Source organism: Peromyscus californicus, unplaced genomic scaffold, assembly GCF_007827085.1.
Source record: "Peromyscus californicus insignis strain IS unplaced genomic scaffold, ASM782708v3 Scaffold_23__1_contigs__length_62951481, whole genome shotgun sequence".
NCBI lineage: Eukaryota > Metazoa > Chordata > Mammalia > Rodentia > Cricetidae > Peromyscus > Peromyscus californicus.
In genome coordinates, this window is record NW_026294534.1 from 50,981,347 (window position 1) to 51,004,364 (window position 23,018).

The window sequence follows — 23,018 nt, forward strand, 5'->3', positions numbered from 1 at the left end:
ACCCTGTCTTGTTTCTTGTTGATATTTCTTTAAAAAAAAAAAATTTTTTTTTGTTTTTAAAAACTAGTAAAAGGTTCCTGGCAGTTCTTTGTTGAACATATCTACTATCTAGCATAATCTCTTTAAGGATGCAGTAAAATTGTCCTAATATCTGACGGTTAAATACATTGCTATCCTTTGCACTTTATACTTTGTATGTCTTTCTGCCGTTTAGCTTACTCTGAAGAGAGACAAGGAAGAAGAGGGGAATGAATGATTAACAGCAAAACCGGCCATTCGTGTCTAAGGAAAACATTTCCCCTAAGACCGATCTAAAATTGCAAAATCACTCTGTAATGGAGACCAGTAAAATCCCTTCACCTTAGAGGTCAGCTGTTATGCTGACCTGGTTTTATATCCTCCAATTGTCCATCATAATATTATAAGAAGTTTCAAGTTTCCTTGGTGATACTGAGAAATTAAGAGCAAAGTGAAAAAAGACTATTTTGGTATTCTTAACTAATTATACCCTGTGTAGAAACATTGTTTTCTTGTATAACAGTAGTTACTTAATACATTTTTGTTGTCTTTTGTGGTTGCGTTTTACCTGCTTTGAGTAGAAAAATCAGTTATTTTTAACAAATCAACTGAGATAATGTACCATCTTTTCAGTGATAGAGTGAGGTGCAGATAGCTTCCAAATTATTAAGTTGACTGCACTGAATAAAGAGAACTAGTATAAATTTGGCAATTGCATGTTTGGATTCTCCCTAATTTTCTGTATTTCACCCCCCAACACACCAGTCATAAAAAAAAACCTCTGTATTTGTTCAACAAAAATTATTTGGAGTCCAGCTATGTGCCAGGCACAGCTCTAGTTACTAACAACACAATAATAAAACAAACACACTTCTTTTCCTGATTAAAGAGGAAAGACGGGCAATAAACACCAAAAATAAACAGATAACAAAATGGCATTTCTATAGATGCTTAGACATAGAAGACGACTGAAAAGTACAATAAAAGCAAGACAGCTAAGCGGATTTGCGTGGCAGTGGGCAGATAAATATCAGTCATGCGTATTGGACCCCACATCCACGCTTCTCTGGCACCATGATCTAGAATAAAAGACCGACAGTAGCAAAGTCTCTCAAAGAGGTGAGAAGATGGTACCTAATAGAGGTTGAACAGGAAAGCAGTGTTAAATGTTCATGTCTGCAAAAGATAGTTATATACATAGTATAGACGGACCATGTCAGGAGACCTTTACACACACTGGTACATCATCGCCATGATTTTAATTGCTTGGGGATCAGAAAGATTTTATTTCTTAATCTTCGGAAGTCAGGACCTAAAAGTTTGTTCCAAGTCAGTACTTGCTCAGAAACTTTGGAGTTATGGTGTCAGAACAAGGAAAGGATGCGGAAAATTAGAGGTCTCCAGTGAGGGAGGAAAGAGTGTGTGTACCACAGAGTGGCTGTTATTCTCAAGCGTGGCTGCCTTGGAGGAGCAGGGCAGCTGCCTTCTGCCCTTATCCTGGAGAAGCAGGGAACCAGCCTAGCCCAGAATATTTACACTACGAAGTTTTGTGTTTTAGTTGCAATAGGGGAGGATTCTTTTGTGAAACAAGAGTGGAATGGGTAATTTCTGAGTTTCCTCCCGACAATAGTAGTTTGGACTGTATGTACTCTTACGACGTGTGGAAAGAAAATACCTAACATCCTAATGCCTGCCTATCTGGGCGTTTGTGTTCAGGGCATCTAACATTCAGAATTCTGGGACTTATCTGAAAGCCTGGGTTAGGCTGTATTTCAGATGTCATTTATTTGACTAAGAAAAGAATATAGCACTCTCCAGTCCCTGGAGTGGATGTGTGAATAAGGAAAGAAAGAAAGGGTCCCTGGCAGGTGAAGCTTTCTTTGGCAAATGCTGTGACTGTTAATAGGTTCTGAAGCTGTCTGAGGAATTGTTTACAAAGTATTTTATTATTTATTTAGGTTACAGTTTGTTTGTTCGTTTTAAATTGAAGAATAAAAGTCTCTGAAAGTGCTTGTTGGCTTAAGTGTTTTTGTGTATGTTAGTGTTTATGGCTTTGAAAAAATAAAATATCCAAGTTTCGGGCAGATGGTAACCTTGATGCAGCCTTTTCTTTTACTAGGGAGGCGCTTGCTGAATCTTGTTTACTTAAGGCAACAACCAAAGTCTGGACGAACTAAATAAAAATAAAGAGCAGACGGGAGCAGACTAAATACCCCCGAGCCCCCCATCCTGAATGGGCCGGACCCTTCTTATCTTGCTCTGTGGTAGTCTGCACACTAAGCGTTTGTCTCTTTTCCTTGAAGACCAGCACTGATGTGGCTGGGGGCAGGCAGTTCACCAAAGTAGTTAAAATTCTTCCAGTGGTGGCAGCATGCTAAACTGTAGTGTTATTATGATAACCAGCTAATTACGTAATGTCAACAATTGAATGAGGCGGAGGCTCCGTGTTCATATAAACCAGACTGGGAACATGAGCCTCCGGCTCTGGTTTGGGCACATTTTTTCTCCGTAGGTATTCAGTTTACCTTTTTTTTCCTCCACGCCTTTCCTTTTCCTTTTCCATACTATATTCTTCCTGGGAAGTCTCTTTCCAGACTGTGACACGTTCTGCTGGGAACTGGAAGGAGTCTGGTAAAGCTTGGGTTGCGTCTTGCTGAATTTGCCGTCATGGGGATGGCCTGGCTTTTGTTGTTCATTCCCAACTACAAACCTTGCTTGTGCTCCCACGCTATAAAGATGATGTGATCTGTGTAGGTTTCTTCAGAATTACACAGAAGGCATTTCGTGTCTTTGTCCTTTCCTCTAAAAAGCTTATTGCAGGATGGAGGGCGAAGGGATTTCTGTTCATGAAGCCATCTTCCGTGATTTACCAAGGCTTCTGGGATGACTTAGTGGGTGGAATATGTCTTAGGAAAAAAAAAATACATAATTCTGACAAGCTGCTTTTTGAAAACTCCAACCAGCTGTTTCAAGTAGAAGACTGTAAAATTTATTCAAAGTAAAATTTGTTTCCCTTGGAAGCACATGGAGTTCAAAGAATATGCTGAAGTAAACAGTAAGATTTAACTTGTTCGGAGTTGGGCACTGTTGTCTTTGTGGCTTTCAGGGGCCTCCTTTTCTGTGCACCGTGCTGGAGTTATCCTCATATAACCTGAAGGCGGCGAGGAGGTCCTCAAAAGTAGAAGGCTGCATTTCTTCCACATGTCCTTGTCCCTCAAACTGGCCAGATGAGCGTGATGACTGTTGGCTGGCGGGGTATTAGTCTCCTCTCGCTTCTGAAATGAATTCCAATGAGCTGAGTGGCCTCCAACCACATTGATCAACTTACAGTTAGTTAGATCAGACATCTGACATGGGTCCTCCTGGGCCAGAATCAAGGTGTAGGCGGGGCTGCATTCCTTTCTGATGACTCTGGGGGAGAAGACCTTTCCTTACCTGGTTTACAGCCCTCTTCTTCATCTTCAAAGCCAACAAAGGCTTTTGAATAATGCTTCCTTAACCACATCCTCGGTTCAGAACTAGGCTGACAAGGTTCTGATTTTTGGCGCCCGCATGATTTCATTCAGTTCACCCAGATGATCCAGGACAGTCTTTCCTTGTATAAAGTCCCTTTTGCATGTAGGATAAGAGACTCACAGGTGCTGGGGACTGGGGTATGAGGGCATCTGGGGCCATTGTTCTTATCACCTATGTGTAGGGGCTATGGTGGAATACATTTTCCCAACAACTTCCCATGTTTAACAAGGGTATTAAGCTACTACTCTCCCATGCTAAAAGAATAATTTTTTAAGAATACAGCCAACATTTTAAGGATTTTTGTGCTAATTGTGTGCCTAAAGGGAAGAGGGATGCAATGGCGGAAGTCTGAGACATAAGGGAATAGCAAAGAAATATGTTTCTATAATACCATGTGCGTACACACACACACACACACACACACACACACATACACACACCCATACAATCTGAGTCTGGTTCAACTGATTTCCCTACACATTCAGGAGAGGAAGGAATAAAGCATTTGAATTTTAGCACCACACAACCCAGCTGACACTCTCTCTAACTGGCTTTGGGGCCCTTCTTACCAACAACACAGCCTGTATTCTGGAGCCTTTTTACCTAGGTCTACCCACCCACCCCACCCTGCCATCTTAGCGTCACTGGTAGCTATCTGTGCTCGACTGTGGGCCATCAATGTGCTTCCTTCTCCTAATGTGAGGAAATAGGGCTCAATAATCCTTTAAGTCTCTTTCGGCTCTAAATTCCTATGATTAAATGCTTTAAGAAAGGGCCCAGACTTAGTTCATCCATCCGCCATCCTCCCTCCCTCTCTCCCTTCCTCCTTCCCTCCCTCTCTTACTCTGTTCGTGTATGTGTGCACATGTGTGCGAGCATGTGTCTGAGTGTGCACAGACTCAGGTCCTCAGTGCCTGTGCAGCATGCATTGTGCTGACCAAGCTGTCTCCCCAGCCCTGGGCACAAAACAAAACAAGAATAGTCTTAAGACTTTGCCTGTGAAAACTAAAGTTTTAGCACTTTTATCTTTATCCCCAACCGTGTGTGTGTGTGTGTGTGTGTGTGTGTGTGTGTGTGTGTGTGTGTTTTCATTATATATACAAATATATAATACTGTCACTTGGATAGATAATGAAGCATATTTGTTGACTACATACAGGATATTTCTGCTTTTAATCCCTACATTCTATATATGTAGATAAGATAAAAATATAGAGACATGAAAACATTTGAGTAACTATTTAGCTTATTTAAAAATGAGTGAACCAGACAGTTAGCATCGTCAAAACGTGCCTAATGGCAACACTAACGTAGGAAGTGACTTCTATTCCCTACTCCCTTAAGTGACGAGGACATAGAAAATGTAAATGCTCTTTCCTACCCATGCAGTGCGCTTTCGGAGCATCTCCAAAGTGTGTGTATTTAAGTCAGTATGGGGATCTCTTGGTGCTACAACCTACACAGCTTCAGGGATTGATCTGACCAAGGTCACGAGGGAACGAGGAAATGGCAGAGACACACCGACACACAGAGAAGTTGGGGTTGGGCGGGCTGTGTGCCCTCGCTGGGGGTGCCAGCGGGCTGGAGACTCAGCGTGTTGATATTGTACATCTGAATTGAGGAGGTCGGTTTATGGTATACAAAGGAACAAAGAGGTGGGCTTAGCTAAATCTAGAGGGTGTCTGTGGGGGTGCACTCTCTGGCTGTCGTCATTTGAGAGGAAGAAGCTGTGGTTGATACTTTTTGGATACACTGTCAGCTTCCTCCTCGAGCCCAGGGTAAGGCCTGGCCACCCCCATGGGTCTGAGGCATTGGCACCCTTGACACGGCAGAGCTTATGTTAACAATACATTTTCATTCAGGACTTCGTCTGCTCCCACACACCAGTGCTTGATTTTGTACTATCTTTGTTTCTGTTCCTACAAGTCTTGGCTTTTGTGTAGTTTATATCTTAGAGAATAAAAAAATGTTTCCTTTGTTACAAGTGGGTGTTTGTAAAGATCCTCTACTGCACAAGCTGAGGGTGTTGTTAGGAAAAGATGCATGTTGTCTAAAAGGACACGGTGATAAGTAAAACCATAATAACGAATGTGTTTCTGTCTCCAAGGCAGTGGTGTGTGCAGCTGACATCCAGAGCATAATGCTCCGTATTTGTTTTAGAATAACAGAATTGTATAAAGTGCTGTACTCAAAGTTGGCTTAGAATTCTTTCAAATGTTACTAACCGCCATACCTTCAAAGAGCCGGAAAAATTACCATTCAGCATTCGTTGCTCTGGGTGTGAAGTGTTGTTGAGTGAGGAAGGAGAAATGGATTGCTAAAAAAATAAAAATAATGCTGAGAGGAGGAGGAGGGGGAGGAGGAGGAGGAGGAGGAGGAGGAGGGGCCCCCAAAGTTCCACCAGGCAGCACACTGGTGGTGGTGAGCTGGCGTCCATGTTGATTGGCAGCTTATGATTAGAGACATTCCTCAGCTCTGACATTGAAAACGAGCTTGGGCCTTGTGTAATAACTTCCTTCTGTTGGTTTTCTTTTAGCTCCGGAGCCAACGTGTGATTAATGGTGTAAAGGTTGAGATAGTCTACATTTTCACAGTTCGAGAGGCTTGGAAGTCCAGGATCAGGGTACGGGCGTCTGGTAGGAAGGAGGGCCTCAGGACAGAAAGGAAGGAGGCCATGGGAAGAGGTTTGTTTGATTATAAGTGAGTGGAAAGACTGACAGACGAGAGACAGAGTCACGGACGCATGGTGGCAGGGAGAAGAGTAGCAGCGTAGAAGCAGTATTGCTGGCTTAGGCTGGCCGCCATGGGGGTCGTAAGAAGTGGAGGGATGCGGCATCTCTTTAGAAGTTCGAGACCGTAGGCTTGCCTGAAGGATTGAGTGTGGGCCGAGAAAGTACAGAAATGGAGGCACCACAGTGAAGCTGAGTCTTTTGGCCAGAGTAGTGAGGTGAAGAGTGAGGATGGGGTGGGGGGAACTGGTGGAGGGGCAGGTGGGGATCCAGAAGTCTGTTTCTCGGACACGGCAGCTTGGGGTAAGTTGAGGTATGAGGAAGGCACTCAGAGCGCAGGTGAGAAGTGCTGGCTGGGATCAGATCTGGGAGGTATCGTGAGGTGTGGACCAGCAGTTAGGTGAAGCAGTCGTGGTTAGCTGTGCCTGTGGGGAGTCATCCAGGGGCTCTTAAAAATGCACAGGCTTCTAACTAACCCTAGAGATGCCTGTTTAACTGGTGTGGGGCCTTCAAAACATTGGAGGAGGAGGAGGAGGAGGAGGAGGAGGAGGAGGAGGAGGAGGAGGAGGAGGAACCCAAAAACTTCGTAGTTGATTCTAGTATGTATCCATGATTGAGAAAGGCTTGTACACATGGATTTTAAAGAAGGAAATAGATGAGATTATCATCTTAGGAGTGAGTTTAGGTAGTAAAGGGACTCAAAGACGGAGCCCTGAGTCACCTGAGAAAGAAGAACCAGCAAAGGAGTTTGGGAAGGAGACTGGCCCTTGATTCCTTTGCTGCTCCAATGGAGATTCGCAGGACAGCATTCCCTTGACTGGCAGCTCCTGGAAATGCAGAAGCCACAAGCCCCGTCCTGTGCATTTAACAAGCATCTTATTAAGCAGGTTCCAGGGCTGGGCTGCTTCTGTTCAGGAATGAATCTAGCTCATTCATTCTCTCCCTGCTCTTACACACACACACACACACACACACACACACACACACACACACACACACACACACACACCCCAGCCATTTGACTTGGTATCCTCTTCTTAAAAGGATCATATTTTGATCTCTACACTTGCCTAAGAAGGAGGTATTTTTGAAGGTGACATGTCAAGTGATTTCCATGTGTTCACAAGTTCAGTGAACTAACCCCTTTGGAATTGAGGGAAGGTATTTAGGCTTTCATTATTTTTCCCAAAGTTAACACGCTTAACCCCAGGCTCCAAGATCACACTGTGGACATATGCCCTCAAAGTGAAATCTTACCAATTAATTGAGTCACACGGCTCGCAGAAACAGAGCACATGACCATGGAGACAACCCGTGTTCTATTTTCCTTTTCTTTCTTCCTAGTTTCTTGTTGTTGTGTTGTGTTTATTTACTACTGATTTCCCTGATGTCCATAAAGGAACCTAGCACAGTAAAGGTGAAAGTGTAATTATTATAGAGAGTAACGGGGATAGTGGGCGTCTACCTGAGGCATTGATACTGCATGAAAGCTGTCCGCTATTTAGTGCAGCTGAATACGCTAATCAGGCTTAGTTAGGAGCAGTTTGGAGGGGGACTGAGGGGGGATATTTACCGAGAGCAGTTTCTCGTTCCTTTTAAGCTTATCTGCCTCTATCATTGGTGAAGTAAAACACAGAAGCTTCGATTGCTTTTAAAGTGTTTTGTTTCTCAAGTGAGGTTGTTGAAAGGTTACCCTTTATATTATTGTGTCTTTATAGGCACTTATTAAAAAAAATAATCCATTGAAATTTATAGCCAGGACATAAGAATTTCACACACTGTGTTCCTCCTGGTGCAGGTTAGTTTTAAAGCAGTACTTGTTTATGATAGCGCACGCATGTTCCTTCTCTCTCACACTGTGCCCTGCCCTCCAGAGGCAAGTGTGTATGTGTGTTCTCTGTCCGTTAGTTCTACTTGCTATTATTGTGTCCTCAGAAAATCTATTCCTGGTGCTGGGGAGATGTTCAAGTCAGTACCATGCTTGTTGTGCAAACCTGAGCCCCCAGGGTCAGAGTCTCGGGAGCGAAGTCAAAAGCCAAGTGTGACCGCATACACCCGGACTATCGGCCGTCCAGAGGCAGGGGCGGGAGGGCTCCTGGGGCTTGCTGGTCAGCTGGTCTAGCGAACCAGGTTCAGAGAGAGAGCTTGCCTCAGAAAAGTAAGCTAGGCGCCCTGGGTGTTCCCCGTGGCAGTGCCTGGGCGCTCGCCGTGGCAGTGGGCTGCTCCACCTGCTGTTGCCGCTGCTCCTGTGGTACGTGACTCTCACGCGAGGCCGATATTAAGCACTTGGTAAAAGGAGCCTCAGATGTGAGTTTCGTGTGCTTTGCTACATAAAAAAGATAAATCAATAAATATATAAGAGCCCAGGCCAGTAGTGCGTGCCGGCGATCCCGGTGCTCAGGAGCCGGAGGCGGGAGGATCTCCAGCCTGCACTACATAATAACCTGGACGGCATAGCAAGACACTGCCTCAAAAACCAAAGAAAGAAAAGAAGGAGAGAAGGGAAGTAGGGAGGATAAGAACGGAGGTGGTGGGAAGGGTTCCAAGTCTCAACTGTCCACTCTGCACCTCATAAATATGTACAAGGGAGGGAGGGAGGGAGGGAGGGAGGGAGGGAGGGAGGGAGGGAGGGAGGGAGGGAGAGGGAGAGAAGAGAGGTCGATTGGGTAGGAGAGAGTGGGAGGAAGGAAACTGTTTATATCAGTCGTTCATTTTGTTTGGAAACATCTCTAGTTCATATCTCATTGTCTAATTATTTAGACTACAATGGCAGCCGGACAACCGGCTTAGTCACTAAAGCCTTTTCCTCCCTGCCTGCCCCCCCTCCCCACATTGCTCTATTTCCTTATTCTTAATTCGAGGTGATTGTCCTTCTTCAGCGGGAATACTCTGTCCGGAGGGACACGTCAGTGAAACATGCATATACCTGCGGGTAAAGTTGTTCATGGCAGGTGCACTCTTGATTTTTCGTTCCAGAGGAAGCATGGCAGTTAGTGTCTTCAAGTGTTTTGTGTAGACGAATTTCTAAACAGTCTTATTAAATAAGAAACACAGAGCCAAACACAGGGGTGAGAGCCGTAGAGATCAGAGAAATAGTGAGAGCCACCAGCTGACCTTAGCTCACCACGCCGCCATAGCTTCCCAAGAGAACCAGCCTCTTCCTGTCCAACCTGTGCCTTTATTGCCTTGCTGTTCTGCCCTCTCATTGGCTCTTAGCCCAGCCACCTCACTTCCTCGTCACTGCCTGTCTGTACAGACCTCCAGGTCTCTATGGTTGGTGTTGGGATTAAAGGCGTGTGTCACCACGCTTGGCTGTTCCCTAGTGTGTCCTTGAACACACAGAGACTCTGCTTGCCATGTGATCGGATTAAGGACGTGTGCTACCACCGCCTGACTTTTGTTTATGGCTGGCTGTGTCCTCTGATCTCCACGCAAACTTTATTTATTAACCTACAAATAAAATATCACCACATTTCAGCACAAATAAAATATCACCACAGTTTTATTACCACAAAATTATTTCCAAAGTATTTTTCAAGCACCGTTTCCCACAGTTGCAGGAGGCGCTGGCTGAGCTGGGAGGGCGCTAAGGTTGCTTGGCTACCATTTTTGTTACTCCATTTTGAAAAACGGAATGGCAAAGCTTACACATGGATAGGATTTGGGAGTTAGTTTTGTTTTGTTTTGTTTTGTTTTGTTTTGTTTTAACATGAAGAGACTTAATTGTATTTTAAAGACCTTGGTTCTATATTGGGGCTTCCATGGAATTGATTTTATTGTCCTTGTAATGAATTTATTTGAAACTAAGAGGCTGTTATTCTAAAGTAATTATTCAGTCTTTGCTCTGCGGCTCCACATTTAATTGACTGCCAGAACATCCCTTTGAAGAGTAGGAACGGTGATATATGCATGCCCCATGCGACTGTTTCATGGCTTAAATAACTAGATAAAAGACAGGATGGCTGACTGGCTGACTGGCTGGCGACATCCCCAGATTTTTCCTAACGACATTGTAGCAGGTTACAATAGGTTTGAAGGATCCAGGCTGTCGAGATTGCATGTTTCTGTAAGTTCCATGTCTGTTTTCTTTCTAAGTGTGCCCTTGCCGACCTCCTGTACCTTATTTCTGTGCTTATTGCCGTAGATACTTTCTGCTGCCGTGAGAAAACACCATGACCAAAAAGACCATCATCGGGGGAAACCATCAGGGGAAACTGAAGGAGGTCATGGAGGAACGCTGTTTACTGGCTTGCTCAGATTACCTATTTATACAACCCAGGACCACCTTCCTGCCCCGGGGTTCCCGGGGTGGAACCGTCTCCAGTGGGCTGGGTCCTCCCACATCAGTCATTAATCAAGAAAATGCTCCGCAGGCTGACTTATAGGCCTTTGTGCTGGGGGCGTTTTTCTCAATTGAGGTTCCTCTTCCCAGATACTCTCGTTTGTGCCAAGTTGTCAAACAAACAAACACCTAACCCCTACACTTATTCTTGAATCTGCCCTTCAAAGAGAAATAGGACAAAAATCTGAGAATTATTTTTCAAACGGTTTGATTGCTAAAGAGCTCATAGTATTCCTCGAAACCACTTGTAACCTGCCCCTTGGCCTATAAGCAGAGCCAAGCATGTGAGACGGTCCTATTTCCACAAGTCTCCAGCGGAGGAGCTATCATAATCCATTGCAATATTTAACAGCTCTCCCTGTCAGGAGAGTCTTTTATCCATCTTCAATAATGCATGCATCGGTCTGAGCTGTGTTTTTTCTTCAGTGACTATGAACCAGTCTTCTCTCTTTGTGTGAGACCTTTGCATAGTGTTGAAAGCTGAACTCCCAACACTGACCTATTAATGCACCTCAGTTCTGTGGCTTGTCCATCATAATATTTTCCCTTCTTTCATCATCTTTTCTCTGTCCCCAATGACCATGCATGTCGTAGCTCTCTCTTCCTTTGTTCATGAGATTTAGAGTGCATCTTGGACGTGGGGTGGGGAGAGGCGGCCTGGTGCTCAGGGCAGAGTCGGATTATCTCAGGCATTCTACGTTGTCTATGCCCCTGCCTGCTTGGAGAGAGCTTTCCTTTTGGAACAGTGTCTGTCTCTCAGATTTGTCCAAATGCAGCCCCTATACCACATGCAGCCAAGGATAGACAGGAAAATGGCCCAACACAAAATTCTGAACTTACTTAGAACATTATGAGGGTGTGTGTGTGTGTGTGTGTGTGTGCGCGCTGTAACTTGATTATGCAGTTCTCAGACATGAACTGTGAAGGGGACAAGATCATGGTGTATGCTGCAATGCCAAAAAGTTGGTCACACCCATCTCATACTTTAGTTTTCTTGTTTTCCTAGCTTTGCCGTTCTGTTGATGGGCAGTATAGCTTATTCAGCCTGAATTTTTGCATTTCCCCCCCCCTTGTGTTGATACATGGTAACATGCCTGATGCATTAGGTCATTCTTGATTTTTTTTTTTTGTATCTAAGTGCTGCTTCTGAGTTTTGTCTCTAAAAAAATTTTTTTTAACTGAGGTAAAATTTACATATGTGAAGTATGGTTCACAAGTGAGCAATCTGTTTCATTTTGATACGTGTTTACCTTGGGCACCTCCTGGCCCTGCCCAGATGCAGAATGTAGTCTTGCAAATCTTTCCCATGCTCTTGCTGCACACTTCCCATTTCACACGCACCTCTTATTCTGATTTCCATCACAGTTGGTTTGTTCTGCCTATTCCCGAGTGCTGGGTCAGCATGATCTCACGATACTTACGGCGGATATTTTCACTGACCTGTGGCGTGTTTGGTATGCCCCTGGTGGTGGTGCTGAGGTTGAACCTAGGGCTACAGCATCCTAAACCAGTGGTATCACTGAGTTGCACCCACAGCCCCTATAGTTATAGTTGGGTAGCGTTCCCTTGTCTGTTCTCACCCTGATGGACATTTGGGCTATTTTTGTTGCTTGATATCCATAAACAGTGCCCCAGTGAGCATTTTTGCAGGAGTCTTTGTGTGGACATAATGTTTCCATTTCTTGTTAGTTAAGACAGAAGAATGGAATTGTTAAGTCATAAAGTAAACGATGTATCTCTATAAGAATCTGTCGGTTTCTGACTCTTGTTTGTAATATATGGGAGTTTCACTTCCTTCTTATTTTTGATGTTTTCTCTTGTCAATCTTTAAACTATTTGTTCCCTTATTCTTTTCATTGTTGTTAATATTGTAGCCTTAGAGAGTGAACCCAGAGCCTCACATGCTGGGCAAGTGCTCTATCCTTGAGCTGTAGCCCAATCATCCTTAAATTTCCATTAGTCTAATAAACGGGACATAATATCTCATTCTAGTGGTGTTTTGGATGCCATTATTGCCCCAGGGGTTGGGTCCCGATCATGACCATGTAGTAGAACTCTCTTTTCTGTGTTCGGATCTTCAATTTAGAAAAAAAAATAGGATTACTTTTTATCATTTTTAATTATGTATGTGTACATGTGTATCTGCAGGCAGGTATGTGCTCCTGAGTATGGCGTTAAGAAGACCAGAGGCATTGGATTCCCTTGGGGTTGGCGTTACAAATGGTTGTAAGCTGCCTAAAGTGGGTGCTGGGACCTGGACTCTGGTCCTCTGACTACTGAATCTCTCCACAACCCCCGTTCTGTCCCTTTTCAAAAGCAAATGGCTTGCTTCTGGTTGATTCATAGGAGTGTCTGTGTTTCTGGATTGAGCTTTTTGTTAGATTTTAACACTGGAAGTGCTTTCCTAACCTATCACTTACATTTTTATTTTCTTCTCGGTGTCTTTGGATGAACAGGCCTATCCAATTTTAAGAAAGTCCGGTTTCTGAGCTTTTATGGTTAGTTTTTATTTTGTTGTTCTCCTAGTCCATTACTAAAATGTCTTCTGTTTTGTCACCCTGGAAAACTTTAAAGTTTCTACGTACACATTTGATTATGGAAATCATCTGAAATTAGTTTTTTTTTCATATGGTGTCAGATAGGGGCCGAGTCTCGTCCCATCTCAACTGTTCTAGCATCTTTTGAAAAGCTTATCTTTTCTTTTTTTTTTTTGGTTTTTCGAGACAGGGTTTCTCTGTGTAGCTTTGCGCCTTTCCTGGGACTCACTTGGTAGCCCAGGCTGGCCTTGAACTCACAGAGATCCGCCTGGCTCTGCCTCCCGAGTGCTGGGATTAAAGGCGTGCGCCACCACCGCCCGGCTAGCTTATCTTTTCTACAGTCCAGTTGCCTTGGCATTTTTGTCTGTTGACCACATGTGCTTGGATCTGTTGCGATGTTGTTTTCATTGTGAAACTGTTTTCCACATTCATTGTTTGTGTGGGCATACTTTGGAGACACACAAGCGGAAATGCGAAATCACATCGTCAGGTTTGATTTGGGCTCTTCGAAGATCTTTATAATAGCACAACCTACTCTCATGCATTCTCCTTGGTCTTCCTTGCCTGGGACTCTGTGAGGAGGCACAGAGTTCCTGGCATGTGGCCACTCCTGCCTGTCTAACCCTCAGCCCCAGGCCAGGTGAGATGTTTATTAGGGAGCAGGGGCAGGGGCAGCTGCTTTGCCAGGAACCAAACTGCTTTCCAATAGGCAGACACTGCACATTTTACCAGGAAACATTTCCCATCATGCCTTGAGTCTTCAAGCTAGTAACTTAAGTTACTTCTGCAGGGGATTTTCCCGGGAAATTTCTACACTCTCTGCAAAACGCTATCACAGCTTTCAAGCACGTAGTGAAATAGCGGACGAACATTCGGGACAGTGAGTGACATGAATTTCCTGCATTTTACTTCAGTGAATTACGTTCTCAATTGCCGTATTCCCTTAAAGACATTAAAAATTTGTTTTAGAGTTTTGTCTGTCAGTTGGCCACTCCCCTTTTAAGGCCATCCAAGAAAAACCTATAAATCAGCTATAGGGCTATTTCCTCATAACCACCGAATGAATTTGTAAGGAAAATATTTGTTTGCTGTGGTTTGCTACATAGTTTGTTTTACATTTTTCAAATGCCAGCCATTTGCTTCACAGAAAGCATTCAAGTGTCCATGTCCAGAACGTTGTCTGTATGTGGATGTGGCTGCCAATTAGCAGGACTTGTTCACATTTTCCTGGGTCTCTCTGGAACACTCCTGAGGGCCTCAGGTTTCCCAGAACCCCAGGAGTGAAATGCCCCCTCGTTTAGTAGTCCTATGTCCCTCACATTTCAGAATCCCATGCCTAGCGTGTAGCATGCACAGAGGATGCACTGAAGCTAACTTCAAAAGGACAATGTAGTAGTCAGCCCTGGAGACTCATAAATATATGACTGGGTGTACTGCACAGTATATCCAAAGCCGGCAAACCTACCTACACAACTCTCCTTTTAGTTGCCTTTCTTTGAAAATAATTTTCTTCCACTTGTCCATCCACATGTTAGCACTCAGCCCACTAGGGACAACAACACTTTTTTTCATTAATTTTTTCCAGCAAGAGTTTATTCACAGACACTGAAGTAGGTACTCAGGGTACCAAGATGGATAATACATAGTCCCACAGTACAGGATGCTGTGGTGGTGGTGGTGGTGGGGTTCCTACACTGAGGGAGGTAAATACTGTGATAATTATGAGTAGGGCAATCTGGGTACCGGTAAGAACAGCACCTCGTCAGATGGGGAGACAGAGCCTGGACCACCTGTTGACCCACACCAGAACTGGATCTCTGAACGTGGCCTCATTTATACCGTTGCAACAGAAGCAACCATCTTAGATAGACAAAAATGCCAGCAAAAGAGATGTGTAATTATCAACTGCAGGTTGTAGGCGGAGTTTTTTTGTTGGGACCTCTGGTCAGCTCTGTCCTGCCAGCCAGCTCACAAATAACCACACAGAGACTTAATTATAAATGCTCAGACAATAGCTTAGGCTTGTTACTAGCTAGCTCTTACAACTTAACCCATGTTTTTATCTGTGTTCCACCATGTGGCTCGGTACCTGGTCTCAGTACAGCATGTACATCTCTTGCTTCCTCTGCGTCTGGCTGGTGGCTCGTGAGTCTCTGCCCTTCTTCTTCTCACCATCCTCCTAATCTGACTTTCCCCGCCCAATCTCTCCTGTCCAGCTATAGGCCAGTCAGCTCTTTATTAACCAATGAGAGTCGTACATATTTGCAGTATACAGAGATTGTTCCACAGCTGCAGGACAGTGAAACAAAGCTGGCTGGCTGAACACCGGGGCTGGGGGCAGCCGACGGGCAGCCGACGGGCAGCCGACGGGCAGCCGACGGGCAGCCGACGTGGGCTGCTGCTCACAGTAACTTCTGCTGCTGGAGGCGTGGCATCTGTGAGCCCGGAGCCTGGAGGTGATGACAACCAGGGAGTGCTCTGCTTGCTGAGGGTAGGAAATACGAGGTGGAACGGTCAACCCAAACTGCGGGCCGTAAAACCGATGATTTAGAACATTAATTTGATTTAAGAGGTCACTGGGAACCATCTCTAGATTGTAAAGACATTGTTGATGTCGACAAGACCATGTTTCAGGAATTATTCTTGCGACCGTGGTTTCATTTTGCTGGTTTTTTTTTTTTCTACCTCTCCATTTTAGTCCCCCCTCCCCCCATTTTTTTTTTTAATATAAGTTTTTGCCAAAGTGTTCTGTTATCCACCTCTTCCCTCCACAGCACTGCTTTCAAACTGGGTGCCTCAGTGCCCCCTTAGGCTGGCCTGGGTCAGCCTACATTCTTGAGTTGGAGTAAAATTGGAACCAGATCTGGAGTAGGGGAGAAAGGCTGGCTAGATAAAGAGGCTTGCTTCAAGAGAAAGCTGAAGAAAACAGCCGTGTTAGGGAAGGGGATGCGAGGGTAATAGAATGGACAGAATGGGTATGTGTAGGGTTGGGGTGTGACTCAGTGGTAGAGGGCTTACCTCGCATGAACCATGGCCTGTATTGTTTCCCGGGCACCCTAAAATAAAAATAAAAAAGTAAACGTAAGTGGGGAAAATTTTTTTGCCTTAAGTACTGATTATTTACAAAGCAGTGGTAGGTTTTAAGTTACGATTAGTGTATTTAGAGCTTCAGAGGTGCTTACACAGAAGTTTTTATTGACAAATTTGGGGTGAGTGAGATTGCAGAAGCTGAAGGAAATGGGAAAAATCCTGGAGCGCAATGCGCTCTACAAGTAAATGTTAAAGTGGACAACAAATAACGTATGGACTTAGAGGAGATTTGAGACTCCCCATACTTTCCCCACACTGCTTTGGAAATATAGCTCGTAGTAATCATTGGGGCACTGTTTTGAAATTGAAATATTTCAAGTCAGAGTCCAGTCGTATTTGAGTAGTGATTTGACCTAGGCACCCTGAGGACAAAGCTTTATACTTAATAACCATTAAGTATATTATATTGGGTCGGCAAAATGGCTCAGTGGGTAAAGGAGCTTGCCGTGCAGGGCTGGGGACCTGCGTTCAGTGCCCAGGACCCACGTGATAAAAGGTGAGAACCAACTCCACAAAATTATCCCCTGACCGACACACGCTTGTCACGGTACATGTGTCCACACATACTCACCCATGGTGCACTGGTGCACACATCCCCAAATAAATTGACGTCATTTAAAAAAATTATTTCTTTTTAATCCGCTGTGATGCTTGCTTCTCTTGTGTGTAGTACCAGCTCTTGTTTCTTTGTTCTTTCTGAAAAGTTTTTGAAAGTTGAGGTAGAGTCAGGCAGAGTCAAGTGCCAATTTGAATATAACTGAATTCCTGCTTTATAGCTGTCCCTGCTGTCAGAGTGTCTTTTAGACTTCCTTTTCAGGAGGTCGTTGAGTCTGTTTTAATTTATGAAGCAGTAAGAAATGCATGAAGGCATCTGAGTTTAGAGAGGCTGCCTTGCCTGTATATCTGGGCATTGGCATTTTGAGTCCATGAAATAAATTGGCAGTGAGTGTTTTATTTACCTGGTGGACTCTCAGCCAGCTCATCAAGTAGCGTTTCGCCAGATATATTGGAATGTGCGCGGTGGTGCAGAAATAGAGGTGGGAAGCACTTAATCACAAATATTTGTGTGCGGATCATGTGAGGGTTTTAATGTCATCCGTAGCAACTCGAATGTGTAATTCAGAAGCAAACATTAATTGCAAAGTAAAGTGGGTCCACTGTCCTGCTCTTTCTTCACGAGCAAAATAATTTAGTGTTGGCTGAAATCGCTGCTGATAAAGAATGATTCTAATACTTTGCCCGTCTCTGCTGCCAAGCTTTTTTGATAAAGCTGGAAGCGTGAGTGACAGCCACACACCCCAGGTTAGACTGCAGTGCGGTTTCTCTCTGGCTTTCTCTCCTTTTAAGCCTCCCTTTCATGTGTAGCCAAGTGAAAGTCTCCAAGTGAAATCTAAGCCCCGCGGTTCCTTGGGGCCTTGGCCTGATGTGGGGATCCAGAAGACAAGCAGCTGAAGGCTCAGAGGGCAGAGGCCGGGGTGATGACATGACTCTCAGACCTTTCGGAGGAGATGAATGGGAAGGCCTCGCCTCCCCGGGCTCGGGATGTCTTTTACCCACAAGACGAGTCCTAGGGTTTTCCAAACCAATTGTTTTGCCTTTTTTCCCTCAGATGTTGCAGGAAAATGTGTTCTTTTATTGCTCTTCCAAGTCGTTACCCCATTTATCCTTAATCATCTGCAGTCTGTGTGGGAATAAGTTTTCTAAAGATCACTGAACTTTGCTCGGTTTGAAATCAGGGGAGAATCCATTTTATTTAATGTGGGAAACCTTCCTTTGAGAAACTTGACACAAACTGGCTTTTTAGTGTCTTGGAATTTAATTGAAAAAAGAACACCATAGAAAAACACTGCCAGATGCACAAATGTCTGCTCATGGGTTCGGTCGCCATAAGCTTTATGACTCTTTTCTCTGTGGTTATTGATCACCGAAATAACCGTGGCAGTCAACCTTTAGCAAGTCAGTGTGAATTAATGAAGTTTTGGTTGCATGGGGGCCAGTAACCCCAGGCTAGCCATAATGCATAGCGCCATCATCGTAATAGGTTTTCCCGTCGCTACTTGTTCTATTAAGGATGCTTGATGATTTTAGGAGCACTTAATAGATTCGCTTTGTGGAAAAGTTAATAAGTCCATTAGGCCACTGGGGTGTGGAAATGATCTGTAAAGAAATAAATTCCCTCCATTTCCAGCATATCACAAAAGCTTTACAGATCTCTTCCAGGAGCCGTTGAAAATGGTCTCTAAGAGCGCGCCACATCTGAATCTTGGTGTGTGGATTGGTCTGGCATGGATCTGGGGTAGAGCCGGCCAAACAGAGCTAATTGAGGTGTGTGCGGTGGAAATTGAGAGCACGGGCCATAATGGTGAATAGAGTTATTTGTCACTGTTTGTAATAGGATTTCCAATTAATTCACGCAGGCTTCCAGTGCCTTGCATTAGCCCTGTCAAGATGAGCTACAGCCACATCTAAAATGCCATCCCCTATTAAACGGTGCATGTCAGCGAATTTGTGATTGCTTCTGTGTAACCAGAAGATGAATGGATTCGTCTCAGAAAACAAATGTGGGCTTCAGAAGTGCACATTTCAAAATTCTTGAGCACTTCCTGGGAGGAACATTCTTTGCATCATTGTACAGTGAAAATATATATATATATATATATATATATATACATATTTTATATATAACCATATGTATATATATTAAAAAATGTAATTGCTGTGTGAATCCATCCAAAAGGGAAAGGGTTCAGCTGCATGAAAACAAATGCATTGTCAAGTGCCCCATTTCACTGGTGATCAGGCTTTTCACACTGATCAATGATGATGATGATGATGATGATTCACGGATGTAGCATTTAGTTCCTTCTAGGCTCTTTTATGGAATTAAAATGCATAAACTCACCAAACCCTTACCACAATTTCAGATGACAAAGTCAGGGAACGGGGAAGCCGACCCGCCCAAGGTCACATGGCCAATAAGCAGCTGACCTGATGGAGTCTGTTCCCGTCCCCCATGGCCCTTCACAGTCTCATCAGATGCAAGAGTTCGCTCAGTCCCTTGTCATGCCCTTTCTGTCCCGCTCCCCAGCAACACTGGCTGCTGTGCTGTTTTACATTTATTTCCTCAAACTTGGCTTCAGGAAATTTGGCTAAGCTATAATAACCAGACTTTGGAAGTGCATAATATAGCAAAGAGTGGAGTGTGAGGACCGACAAAGATTTGAATTCTACCTTCCACTAAATTGGGTATTAAATAGATGATAATCAGAGGTCATGACATTGTGAAGAGCCAGAGTCCCCAAAGAGCATGTGGGAGGAACCAGCTGGCAAAGCAGCAGATGTCTTTTACAAGGTCATCATATCAAGGTCAAGCAACAAGAGTTGTGCCGTTAAAGCTAGGTCTTAAGGCAGGATTCAAAAAGACACATAAAGGCATCATTATTTCTGGAAGGCTCAACTCATGTCTGCAAAGGGTGCTGACATTCAGCGCCATTTTACTTGGCATCATATGGACCAAGACAAGACAAGATGACTGCCGAGGGCCGGGAGGTGGTGGCGCACGCCTTTAATCCCAGCACTTGGGAGGCAGAGGCAGGCGGATCTCTGTGAGTTCGAGGCCAGCCTGGGCTACAGAGCGAGATCCAGGAAAGGTGCAAAGCTACACAGAGAAACCCTGTCTCGAAACGCCTCCCCCTGCCGCAAAAAAAAAAAAAAAGATGACCGCCGAATGGCATCTTAAGAGAAAGAATTACTGTTTGCCTCATTCAAACAGAAATATTTAGCAAAGAGGTTTGGATAGACTGATTATAAAACAAGCTAATTGTTGGAAACTATTATAAAGTTTTGTTCCTGTCAAGAGTATTAAAGGTTGATCTTCTTTGTGTATATGAGGGGAGTGTGGAGAACATGAGCACGTGTACTGCTTTACTTTCTCGGAAAAATGAAACTTAAAAAAAGAAAATCAGCCGTTGTACGGCTGTTTTACATGTAGCTGTGTGTCTACCTTCTGTCCCGTTTTCTATTTTACTGCTAGCCTCGTCTGCCTGGACCACAGTGTGGCACAGCCCCCTGTACTTCACACCTTTGACTATTGCTCGCAGGGAGCCATTGACCCAAGTCTGTTAACAGTGTTGTTCAAGACCCACTGTCAACTTGACACTACTGGCCTCTCTTGAACCTTCTGTTGCTAATGCTCTCCCCATGCCTGTGTCTCTGCTGGTGTTCCTTGATAGTACTATTCCCTCTGGGTGGAATGCTTCCCATTTTCCTCTTTACCTCCCTACCCCAACTTTGCTTAGCCAACCCCTTAGGCTTCCACAAAGACTTAGGGAAATATTTCATTTCTTTCCATCTGCTAAGCCCCAAATTCTCTCTTCCCACTAGTAGTGGGCATTTGCATCATTGACTACACCATTGGATTATCATTACTTCACCTGCTTTGTCCCTCAAGGGGGAACTATGCATTATTCCTTTTAAAGTCTTTAGCACTGCATATTGCCTGTTTTTTTTTTTTTTAAAAAAAGGTAAAAGTTTGATGAGTGTGTTTTGCATGGATAGATACCTCGATGAAGATAGGAGGAGCAGAAGGTTGTAATCCAATTCTGTGAATTATTAGAGATGTATTTGACTCAAGACGTTTATCCTCTGTATCAGTGATAGGAAGCAGTGCTCCGGGGAGGCCAGAAACCTTAAAGTGCTGACTAGTGTTCACGAATGGGTACCAAGAGCCGTTGGGAAGTGTCATACTGAATTCATTGGATGATTAAGTAGTCTTGGAGTTGCACACATTTTTTTTAACTTGCCTTTTAAAACCAGTCTGCAATGTTTAAAATCTCGTCTCTTTGCTTCTCGGCCTCACAGTGCTATTTAGCCAGGAAGAGCATGTTCAATACCTTAAATTGTAAAAGACCATGTCTGAAAACCATGTGGATTATAAAGCCTGAGAGGGCAGTGCTCTGGATTACTTTCTGTTGCTGCGACAAACATTTTGGCCAAAAGCAACAAGTAACGGATTTATTTGGCCTACCCCCTGGGTAATAGTCAAAGAGAATTTGAAAGAGAAACCATGGAGGAAAATTGATGGCTGACTTGCTCACAGGATCCTCTAGCCAGCTTTCTTATACAGCTCAGGACGACATGTTCATGAAATGGTGCTGCCTGAAGTGGGCTGGACCCTCTTGTATCAATTAGCAATCAAGAAGAATCCCATACAGACCAACCCTTAACAATCAGGACAGCCCCACACAGACCAACCCTTAACAATCAGGACAGCCCCACACAGACCAACCCTTAACAATCAGGACAATCCCACACAGACCAATCCTTAACAATCAAGACAGCCCCACACAGACCAACCTGTAGCAATCAAGACAGTCCCTCACAGATGAACCTTTAGCAGTCAAAACAGTCACCAATGACACCCACAGACCAACCTCATAAGTGCTCAACTGAGACTTTTTCAGGTGACTTTTGGCTGTACCAAGTAGTCCTGACTAGTATGCTCAGGCTCCGGGGTAGTCTTAATTGCTGTATTCCATACTTGAGCATAGAAAGTCTTAATAAATGCATACTGAGTTTATAAAAGATTAAGTCCTGGTGCTCACATTAAAAGCCACATCAGGAAAATGTTTGCCCAAAATCTAATTTGCTTAACAGAAGTTAGGAAGTTGATAAATTAGGCTTTGGTTTAAATTTTTCTTCTCCAGCCTTATCACCTATCTTGATGAATAAATCATTCATATAAAAACTGTTTGGTTTTTATGAATTTTTGAATTTCATTCCAGGAAACGGACTTAGGCAATAATCCCAGGCAAACAAAACCAAAGCTTCACTATATTACATAGAGGCTGTACGGTGGATAATACAGAGACACCATGCTCTTTGTATCTGTATTATAGTCAGTGTAATTAGGTTTTCATGGAAGATTTTCTGATAAGGGCCAAGTTGGTGGATTTGATCTTGACTTAAAGACAACAGCAACGGAATCGTATTTTCAGAGACATTATCTGACTGCTCTTTCATTGAAATCCCCCCCCCCCCCCCCCGCCTTTCTTTCAGGGTATACCTCAGTTACCATGTGCCAAAGCATTATATAACTACGAAGGAAAAGAGCCTGGAGACCTGAAGTTCAGCAAAGGCGACATCATCATTTTGCGCAGACAAGTGGATGAAAACTGGTACCATGGAGAGGTCAATGGGGTCCACGGCTTTTTCCCCACCAACTTTGTGCAGATCCTCAAACCTTTACCTCAGCCCCCGCCCCAGTGCAAAGCACTTTATGACTTCGAAGTGAAAGACAAGGAAGCAGACAAGGACTGCCTTCCCTTCGCAAAGGTGAGGTACCCACGAGCTTGCGTTCAGCTTCCCTCCGTACTCCTGCACACCTGGAACGTGGCTGGTATTTCATCTCGCTAAAAGGGGAAATAGTTTGTGTGCACTCTGTTGGTGTGCTTCTAAAGATACCAGGAAGCCGTCCTCAGGCCACTAGGAAAGTAATTTTGTGTGTAGACTTCTATGGACGGGCCATTTGGGCCGACGATCTTTGTAGCCTCATTTTCCTGTTTAGAGTGGGTTTATTTCTGAACCACTTTGAAGCGGGGAGGCGTGTGCCATCCAGGGATGCTGAAGTCCAATTCCAAAGAACAAATGAAACATCATTGCTTCTTACTTTCCATGTAAATTTCTGTGCTTAAAAGCACACAGGAATATATTTACTGAATTGATAAGATGGTTTGGAATTTTAAGCAGCAAACGGTGTTTTTGTGAAGCGAAGCCATAGAATGTGTA

At 44.1% G+C, this 23,018-nt stretch overlaps 1 protein-coding gene across 1 annotated transcript in view; it reads left to right on the top strand.

Annotated features, from left to right (window-relative positions):
* Positions 1–23,018, top strand: part of Sh3rf1 (SH3 domain containing ring finger 1) — a 164,491-nt gene that overhangs the window by 83,201 nt on the left and 58,272 nt on the right. The window contains exon 3 of the mRNA XM_052752344.1: positions 22,290–22,565. Coding sequence (XP_052608304.1) covers positions 22,290–22,565 — 276 coding nt within the window. The remainder of the gene's footprint in view (positions 1–22,289; positions 22,566–23,018) is intronic.